The following is a 9,903-nucleotide window of genomic DNA, read 5'->3' as shown; positions in this document are numbered from 1 at the left end:
AAGTCAGCATTTCATAAAAACAACACTGCCGTGTTTTAATCATCCACCTGCCACTGACACAATAACATGAGAAGCAGTGTGGGGGATAAAACAGCCCTCTGTCTCTCAGCCTGTTGCTGGCAGTCCGCTGTGTTGTCCTCGGTGACCTTAGCTCGCGCTGTTGCTAAGTTAAAATAAACTTTCGCCTTCCTCGACCAATAGAGACGGACTGTCCCCTCACAGCTGTGCGGCCTGAACGCTGGAAATAAACCACCGGCCTGCAGATCAGGAGTCACGGCTGTTCAACGGTGGCCAATGTCGGCACCGTGAAAACAGAGAGACACAGGCCGAGCTTCATGATGGACACTACTGAGCTGTTACCCAGAGACACAAAGAAGAAGCAGTCAGTGCATCAAGCTGGTACCAACACTTGATTGAAAATCAAATGCGATCCCATCGTCTGTGATGATGGAGAGGACGCAGCACTGCAAAATACTGACATTAATAATACGACTGTTACGTCCCTCTGTCCGCCTTAAACAACAAAACACACTTTCAAAAGACTGACTTTTCTTCAAGAAACAACCGTAAAGCTTTGTGTGAAATCCGATTGCACGTCTTTCCCGTGCAAAAGCACTTTGCTCTTAGAATTTTCAAAATGTTTTGAGCTGCAGGGGAATCAAAGAGCAAATTAAGGCCAGACATCTAATGCAGGTGTGTTTGGTGGTGAGAGTACAGGCGTGAGGCCCGTGTGCGGAGACCTTACTTACAGTTGACTGGATAAACGGAATTGGAGAAATCAAATGAGGATGAAATGTCTTTGTTTGGACTACGAGTTTTGATTTAGTTATTGTACTGTTGCATTATCTGGAGCACCACAGGGCTATGGTTGTGTCTGTCATTTGTTTTCAGAGGTAGAGTTGGTGATAACAGTCAGTACCGAGTCATTGCAACCCCTTGGCCAATAGGATAATACAAGACCAAAAGAAGGCGTATTCAGGAAGTCCAGGGAACCCTGCAGATGAAACACCTGGTCATGTGTGAAGAAACATCTGAAGAACCTAAAAGACTAGATTAGCACAACACCTTGCCAAACATGACTGATCAAATATTTTAGAACTGACAGAGTGCTGCAGGAATGAGCCCGAAAACTAGGAGATGAGTCAGCACTTTTGCACTACCAGTTCCCTCGTATCAAAGTCAATGTTTTTGGTTAGATTCCAGAAATGAGGTCAATGGTTAACACATAGGAGATTTTAACGTGTTGTCCTCTGAAAATAATAAATAAATCTATAATATTAATAAAATAGATCAGTAAATATCCCTCTGAATTTTGAAGCTTTTACGTGAGTCTTAAAAAAAGGCTAAATTAATCTACAAACGCGAAAAAAAGAAACCACGCCTTTAAGTTTAGTGGTGGTGACGTGAAGTCATGTGACCGTGGTGTAGTTTGTTTGTGGCCTAACGTTCTATCGTGTTCACGCTTTAAAAATCATAAAAGCGGTGTTCATGTGCGAAGAATCATAAATCCAAAGAAAAATCCCACAGAGGCCGGTGTGATGCTTACTACAACAATACATCCATGCAACACTCTACTGTCAGAGGGGATGAACATATGAAAACATGCCTTAGTCTACCTGGGTTTGAGTGAATGAATAGATTTTACAACTTTAGAAAAAAAACACACACAATTCCTAAATTTGATAGGGTTGCATCACACTGCATGGTAAAAAAAGTGGAAGGTTATATTTTGTTGTTATGTTAAGTACATACATATTTTGACATCATCGCGATACAATTCTTAACTTTGTTCACCTGCTTGGTGTCTCCGAAGCTTTCAGCCACGTTACACATGACTCCATTATCCTTCACTGTTTAAAGTTGAACAAAAGCTTTTATCCGCCCTTCAAAAAAAGTATGAAACACAAGAAGCGTCGGTAAACATTTGACACTTTGTGGCATAAAGAGGAAGGTTCAGCACGACCAAAGTACGGACGGGACTTTTCGGTCACACGGTGAAAGCTTCTTCAGTCATGAGAAGCGGTTGAAAGCTCCGGAAAAAATGCTTGCAAGAGGACCTTGAGTCGAGATTCAAACGTCAGTTGTGTAAATATGAAGCTCAATGTGTTTCTGTGCATGCATATGAAAGAACAAGACCGTACACAATATCAGAAAGGAGATGAAACAGGCACCTGCTCTTGTTACAGTTTATTGTATATATATATATATATATATTTATATATATATATATAAAACTACAAAAGTAAGACTGTTTCAAATTCATAGACAGCTGTCCATTTATCTCGTATACTATATATATATATATGTGTGTGTATATAGACATAACTATACACACACATACATATGTGTTTATTATCTACAGTCCACGTTTGGATCCCAATACAGTGATCAGCTGATAGTTTCTCTCTCTGTGTGTATTGCATAGAAAAAGGCACAGCTCTGAGGTCTGTGTAAAATACAGCCTTCGCAGAGGAAGTCGGCCTCGCTCGGCGACTCGAACCGCCGCATGCTGCGTACAGCGCCGAAACGAGGCTCGGTAACAAACACTGATCGACAAAAACAAAAAAAAGAAGCCTCGAGAGCTTGAATGTTGTTCATACTATGTACATTACTTTTGGCATTGAAGCGTCTGTGACAGGCTTTGGAGTTGTTGACATCGGAGTATTGCTGCATGAACTGTTCGCCTTCACAACTGGAAAAAAACTGTGAACAAAAATAGTACAAAAAAAGGTGTAAAAAGTCATGGCCGCCACCCCACGAAAAGGACAAAGCAACAAACATAAAAAAGATGATATAACTAACTATGTATATATTCATATATAAAGATATATATAGATATATATATATCTATAAATCTCTCTATATATATAAAAATGGCTTTCACCCATAATTCCATAATCAGATACATTCCTATCTGATACATTCCTACCACACAGTCTGTACACACATTTACAATCCAAATGCTCACTTCACATCAAAAATAAATATATTTACACAGAGAAGAAAAAAACATATGAATAAATAACTTCATTGACAAAAAACAAAACAAAACAACAAGCACTCCAAAATTCAAACAATAAACGAGATGCAGTCGTCTGCAAACTGTATTAGTTGGTGCTGTTATCTGCTCAGCTCACACTCGGCTGCTGGCTGAGGTCAAATGCATGCTGGGAAACGAATGATGAGTGACAAGTTTTGACACCAACCCGACCTCACTGCTGTCGGCTAACACAGTACGATGAGTCAGACGGGACACTTTCTGTCCCACCAGCTGGGACCTCCGCTAGAAAAAGATATATGAACAGACACAGACGTGTTTAGGGTTAACTGTGTCATTTAAAAACTACCTTTGAAGGAAAATATCACTCTGTTGCATTTCTGCACCACTGTCCATCTGCGGCGTATGCACTCGACATCTTTGACATTATTACTATGAAGTGATTAGCTTAACGCGCGAGGTGTCGCCAACACGTTTGCCAAAAAACCCTTTCTAGGGTCATAATGTGTCGTATGTTATGTTTCGAGCTTGTTCTGATGCCACAACTCGGTCTCCTACAACACGTTCCCATACAACCTAACTGCACTCTCAACTTGCTTTCCAGGGAAATGTATTTTCTCCCGGAACGTGGTCGGAGTTGTAAACACTTTGAAATGCTCTGTACACCGTCTAAATTGAAACACAACCAAACTACTTGTTTTGGTGTATTGGAAATAGATTGTTAGGAGACGGGGCTGGTTGTCCACAAGTGGCAAACGCAAAACAGACGAGCGATGAATGCAGCTTTAAACAGCAAACAGAGTGCTTTTGAAAAGTCAACATTTTGCGTGAGTGCAGAATCCAATTTTAGCAAAAGTAGCCTCGAGGTGATTTCCGACACGTCACCACAGACAAAGTGCTGAATGAGATTGAACATTAATGATTGGTGAAGCGTTAAAGTACCCCAGCAGTGGATTATTCCTTTAAAGTTTGAAGCTTTTAGTTAAAAGTCATTGCGTTGTCTGACTGAAAAGGCCTTTTGCTGCACCGCCTCTAGAAAACACGGCATGGATCTGCACACTGGTGCCACCTCTGCATGGTTGCAGTATCAGGTTGACATTGTGGTTTGTGTTTTCTAACAATTGTACAAAATCCACATTCCAACAACTGTTCTGGAGCCAGATCTAGCCCTTCCTCTGCCGTACGTGCTGAGCTCGGGGGTCGGCATCAAAACTGTGCTGCACAACGCACAGAAGTGAGCCCAACCCTGAGGTCCTATTGCCAACGAGAGTAAACATACTGTGTGTGTGTGCGTAATACTGTATGCCACGCTGTAATTTGTCTGCCACTCATGTTGCTAATTCTGTCGAAGCCAAACCAAAACAATTCAGTTTTCTTTGTGTGATTCGGAGAAATTCTATGCAGTGGTTGTTCGTCTTGGGGCCTATAGAGCCGCATTTCACATGTTTGGAGCCTCAAAGTCTCTGCTGAGTTTTGGACTTTTCAGATCATCTGCAATCGACTGGGAGGCGAAGAGTTGGTGGTGGTGGCGCGACTCGCCGCTTCCAATGTAAACACGTCAAGCCCTCCTGTGAGTGTAGCTCATTTGAATTTGTGCTGTGACTGAAGCATGATAACTAGCACGTAGTTTGGGCTCATGTAAAACAGCATCCAGCACAGTTACATGTGCCTGACAACAAGGAAGGGGAAAAAAGTCCTGAAATGAATTCATAGACGTGATGTGTACACGTGTGACGAACACCCGGGCCATGTGGTCTTAGAGCTGTTCCCAAAGCGTTATACAGCCGAGCTAACACGTAATGCAGCAGTCAACGCAGTCATCGTTAAATACTTTTTTGATGCTCGCTTTACACACATAAACATAGCCTCTGTAAAAATAATAATATTTTTTGATCATGAGAAATGACCTTACTGAATAATAGTTTGAACACGATACAATACATAAAAAATTAAAAGTGAGAAGAACTAGAAAAGAAAAAAGACAAATACCGTAAAAACAGGAATTGAAGAAGTGGTCATTTTGAAAGGCACTCGTCTGCTAAAAAGCCATGAATTCAGTGTGTGTGTGTGTGTGTGTGTGTGTGTGTGTGTGTGTGTGTGTGTCATGTAAGTTCACTTGTATAACTATACCTGTGAGGAGTAGATGTCCTCACAAGAATAGAATGATTGCAGAAATCCCCCAGAATGAGGAAAATCTGCCGGTCCTCAAAGTTTTCTATTTACAGTTACTTCCCAGGGTTAAGGCTTAGGTTCAGGTTAAAGATTAAAACTTGGTTTAAAATTAGGACTAGGGAATGAATTGGAGTCAATGGAGGCCCTCACAAGTATAGAAATACAAACCTGTGTGTGTGTGTGTCTTTGTTTCCCAGTTACTTCATTTCCATATTTGGAAAGGTGAGCACAGTGCATGCACAGTGTTGTGTAGTTGTCATAGTAGTACTAATTGACATCACCATCGATGTTTACAATTGCCGACCTTTGAAGAGAGTTTAAAAATAAAAAAACATTAAAAAAACAACCAGGAAACAGCCCCAAGTGTTCATCCCAGTCTGTCTCATATTAAACTGTCTGTGCGTTTCTGGTTTCCGGCAGTCATGAACCCACCAACACTTCCATGATGTGGTCCAGTTCTGTCAGATCTATTTTGAAAGGCTGATTGGCAGAGACCTGGGGGGCGGGGCCGCTGTACGGCGACGCTAGCGATTTGAGGAGGTCGTCCGCTGTGACCACGGGCGGCAGCTTGGTGAGGCCGCCGCCTGCCGTCGCGCCCACGGCCCCCGCTGTCGTACAGGGGTCAAAGTCATACATGGACGTGTCGATGTCGGCGAACAGGACGTCGTCCAGCGCCAAGTCTGAGAGAAACCCAGAGGGGGAGGAGGGAGAGGAAGGAGAGGAGGAAATGTCTACTAGGCCACCAGGGGGCAGAGTGGGCAGAGTGTCCATCGGCCGAAGCTCGGCGCCAGCTGCCTCTGGTTTAGCACCCGCTGTCTTGCAGTCTCGGAGTGGGCCCGCTGGTGATGGGGAGAGGGATGCCAGGTGGGGGGGCTGGGTGAGTGGAGTGGGAGATGGGGAGGTAGTCACGGTCGTAGTATTAGCTGCTGCTGTCCTTGTTATGGCTGTGGGAGGACCCAACTCCATGTCACTCAGAGCGGAGGGGAGACCGTCGTTGGACGAGGCGGGCGCGGGGACCCTGGGGGATGCCGGGCTCAGAAGTGCCGAAGGTAACGGAGGAGGCTGCGCCGGGGGAGGCGACAGAGGGGGAGTGGGCGGGGATGGAGTACAAAAGGCCGAATCTCCACCATCCTCCTCCAGTAAAGAGGCCGGGGTCAGGCAGGATTCCAGAGGGGCGGGGCATGCCTGGGATGCCAGGCCGTTGGGAGGCAGCATTGGGTGGGGCGAAGGCGGCGGGATGATAGCCGGCATCAGCAGCGCCGACGGCTGGGACGCCGCCGCGGACAGAACGCCAAAAGAGGGCGGAGCCTCACGGAAACCCTCGTCCATAGGGTCGTCGGGCGGCGGCGAGGGCGGCAGCAGCAGCGGTCGCAGGGAGCCCTCCTGCTTGAGTTCATCCTGGATGCGCCGCAGCATGTTGTTGATGAGGACGCGGCGCTCCAGGCTGGGCTCACCGAGCGGCCGCTGGCTGTACAGCTTCATCAGGGAGATGTTGAAGATGGTCTGCCGCTGCAGGGTGTACGACACCTTGGACAGGCCCTCCGGCACGAGGCCTAGTCCCCCTCCCGCCACCGGCACCTCCAGCGTTTTGCCTTCCAGCCCCTCTTCATCCTCGTCCAGCTTCCGCTTCGCACCTTTACCGAACATATATCTGGAAAACACAAGACCAGAGGGGGGGAGTTCATTTGTCAATTGTCAATAACATAACAAGGCAAGAAACACGTGATGTTGAGCTTCTTGGATGATTATCATTTTGTTTTTATAAAATGTTAGATGTAAGTAAAAAATTGCCCCTTACAATTTCCCAGAGCTGTTATGGGACATTTAATTTGTCGCGGTCGACCAATTAATGAATCCACTCATCATTATGGATCACCCAAAATGAAGGACTTGGCTTGGCGCTTTCAGTCACATCACCTTTTACATTGATTTATGAATGTACCCCCCACCGGCTATATCCAAAAATACGAGAAATGGTGAGAAGTTTGTGAAAATTGAAATCCAGGCCGCATTAATTCCATGACTTTCTATAAACAATTCAGAGCACGACTCGTATTTCTAAATTGGGGACATTTTACAAACTATTCTGATATTGCAAAAAGAACGACACCTTTTTATTTTTTGGTATGTTGATTCAAATCCAACAGCACCACTAGCAGCATTACATTACCATCACCATAGCACATTTCACCAGTGAAGTTTGCAGACTGAAGCCCAGCAGCTTATTCAAAAAGATGCTTAAATGCAACAGTAGTAAAAAAACATTCATTGAAACCAAGAGCAGCTGCAAAGGGAGCCTCGCCACTGCACACTGCAGCCCAGCACACACATGCGAGTTATGTAATAGCAGCATTCCTCCCGCTGTACAGCAGGATCATAGGCCAGATTTTAAGCCCCCCCCCCCCCCCCCATTAGAAGAGCACATTGAGAGTTATTTGTACCACTTTCAGACGGCATGCGTGTTCGACCCGCTTCAAGACAGCTGTCAACCTCTCCAGGCTGCAGGGTGGTCTTCAACATTATTACATCAGTAATTTACATGATACAAGTCACATTTTTGTTTCACCTCTTTGTCTGTCTGTTTATCTCTCTTTCCTTCTCTCTCTCTCTCTCTCTCTTTTGTCGGAATCATTGAATTCATTTAAATTCCTGGCAGCAACGCCAGTTCATCAGATCTGGGCGGCTGTGAAGGAACGGGGCATTCCCTGAACATACTGTACACATGAACAGATCTCCGTCTAATCAAACCATCTGATGGGCATTATTGGTGCAACAGAGAAAGCAGGGAAGGCAGCAGAGACGGACGGGAAAAAGAAAAGAAAGGAAAAGAACGAAAACAGGAATCGCTGCAGTGTGTTTGACTCTAATCCAGGCTGACAGGCTCATGCAGCCAGTTGCTGTCTGCACACACACACACACACACACACACACACATACGCGCACACACGCACGCACAGGAAGTGTGTGCTGCAGGCCCAGTCACCACGACCGGTTGGTTGCCATGACAAACAGAGTCAGCTGGGAATTCACCCAGAGAGATGACAAAGAATGAGATGGGGGAGAGGAGGAGGAGGTGTGCCGTGGGGGGGGGGGCAGGAAGGAAGAGGAGGAAGACGAGAAGGAAGAGGAAGTAGAGGAGTCTTAAAAGACTGGTCTGGAAAAGGTGTGAGGGGAATGATCATGAGCTCTTCATTAGTTCAGACTTTGCAACTTGGTCATAAATGATGCACATCTGTTGGTTTGCTGGCTGCACCCACATATTCACATTTTACTGATGTTAATGGGTAAGCAAGTTAGTAAGCTAACCATCTCCTAGCCTTAGGTCCATAGCTCACACACAGATATGAGAGTGGTGTCGGCCTTCTCGTCTCACTCTAGGCAAGATAGCAAAGCTATCCCCCAAAATGTACAAGATGGGAGCATTTCTACTGCCTTTCAACGGCTCTCAACAACCTTAACATAATTGCAACGGTTGAGTGTTATAGAAATTCACCAGCCGTACAGTTGTCATAAACAGGGAAAAAAGCTTTAGAGACCAAAACGGTGTTTTGTACCACGCTGTAAACATGTAACATGGGGGTCTACGGGGACTGACTTGCTTTTGGAGCCAGCCTCCAGTGGTCGTTTGAGGTACTGCACTTGTTTGGCATTTCAGCGTGAGCTTCATTTGTTAGCACCGGAGGTTGCCGCTTGGTGCCAACAAGAACTAGTGGCTCAGTCTCTGTGACTCACTACTCGAGTTTCCTGCATTCGTTGCAGCTGCTCGTGAAATGGCGAATCGGAGTGTCGGAGAGAGAGAGAGAGAGAGAGAGAGAGAGAGAGAGAGAGAGAGAGAGAGAGAGAGAGAGAGCAACATAGTTAGTTTAAGCTGTTTGCGGGTGTGTGACTGAGGGCTGAACAGCTGCGCATGTCTGACTCACTGACTCATGGCGGGGTGTTTAGACACACACACGCGCACACACACACGGTATAGGGCTGACATACCAGAGGTGCCCCACCCCTTACATTCCACTTCATTATCCTCCTTTTTCTTGTCTTCTGCTCCACCTCTTCTCTTCTTCAGTCACTCTTTTATCTCTTTCCCCCCCCATCTATCTTCTCATCCTCCCTCCACTCTTTACCCCCCCCCCCAATCCCCCCCCCCCGTCCCTCCTGTCAAAGTTCACAGGCCCAGCACCATCCTACACCCCATGAGCCATGTCTAGATATGAACAAGCCAGAAGAAGAAGAAGAAGAAGAAGAAGAGCAGATGAACGAGCGGAGTAGATAAAGCGCAGCAGAGGAGTACCGCTCTCCAAAATGCCCCCGCCCCCAAGGTCACCGTGACTTCACTGCGCCGCCGTCAGCTGTCTTGCGAACAACTGTCTCAAAACTAGCTTGTTTTTCTCCGAATGGTTTCGCGTGAGGTAAATATAGCTCAAGGTTTAGGCAAAGGAGCAACCAGCTATGACTAGAGATCTCCCAACCTACAGTTTTGAAGGTCAGAGATTTTGAGACTGAAGCTCACAAAAGATCTTTTCGTCAACAGTCATTGCGTTTGTATTGGACAGGAAGTAAAATATGACAAGTATAGTGATATTAAATGATACTGTGTCTATGTAGTTCCGTGAAATCAAATAAAAATTTGAATAACTCAGTGCGACATCAAAAGAAGTGTGTAAACAAATTATATCAGAGGCTGACAACGCCAACCAAAAGACTGACTTTAACAGAAGTCCAATATTATTTTATCC

General features: G+C 45.5%; 1 protein-coding gene across 2 annotated transcripts in view; it reads right to left on the bottom strand.

The window, feature by feature from the left end:
• Positions 1-2,180: 2,180 nt before the first annotated feature.
• The window catches only part of sertad2b (SERTA domain containing 2b), a 42,095-nt gene continuing 34,372 nt past the window's right edge, over positions 2,181-9,903 (bottom strand). For both annotated transcript variants that reach the window (XM_079279843.1, XM_079279842.1), the window contains exon 2: positions 2,181-6,821. In XM_079279843.1, coding sequence (XP_079135969.1) covers positions 5,591-6,817 — 1,227 coding nt within the window. In that variant the 5' untranslated portion in view covers positions 6,818-6,821 and the 3' untranslated portion in view covers positions 2,181-5,590. The remainder of the gene's footprint in view (positions 6,822-9,903) is intronic.

The sequence above is a fragment of the Melanostigma gelatinosum genome, assembly GCF_949748355.1.
Source record: "Melanostigma gelatinosum genome assembly, chromosome: 12".
Classification (NCBI taxonomy): domain Eukaryota; kingdom Metazoa; phylum Chordata; class Actinopteri; order Perciformes; family Zoarcidae; genus Melanostigma; species Melanostigma gelatinosum.
This window is presented reverse-complemented; position numbering and strand designations above follow the sequence as displayed.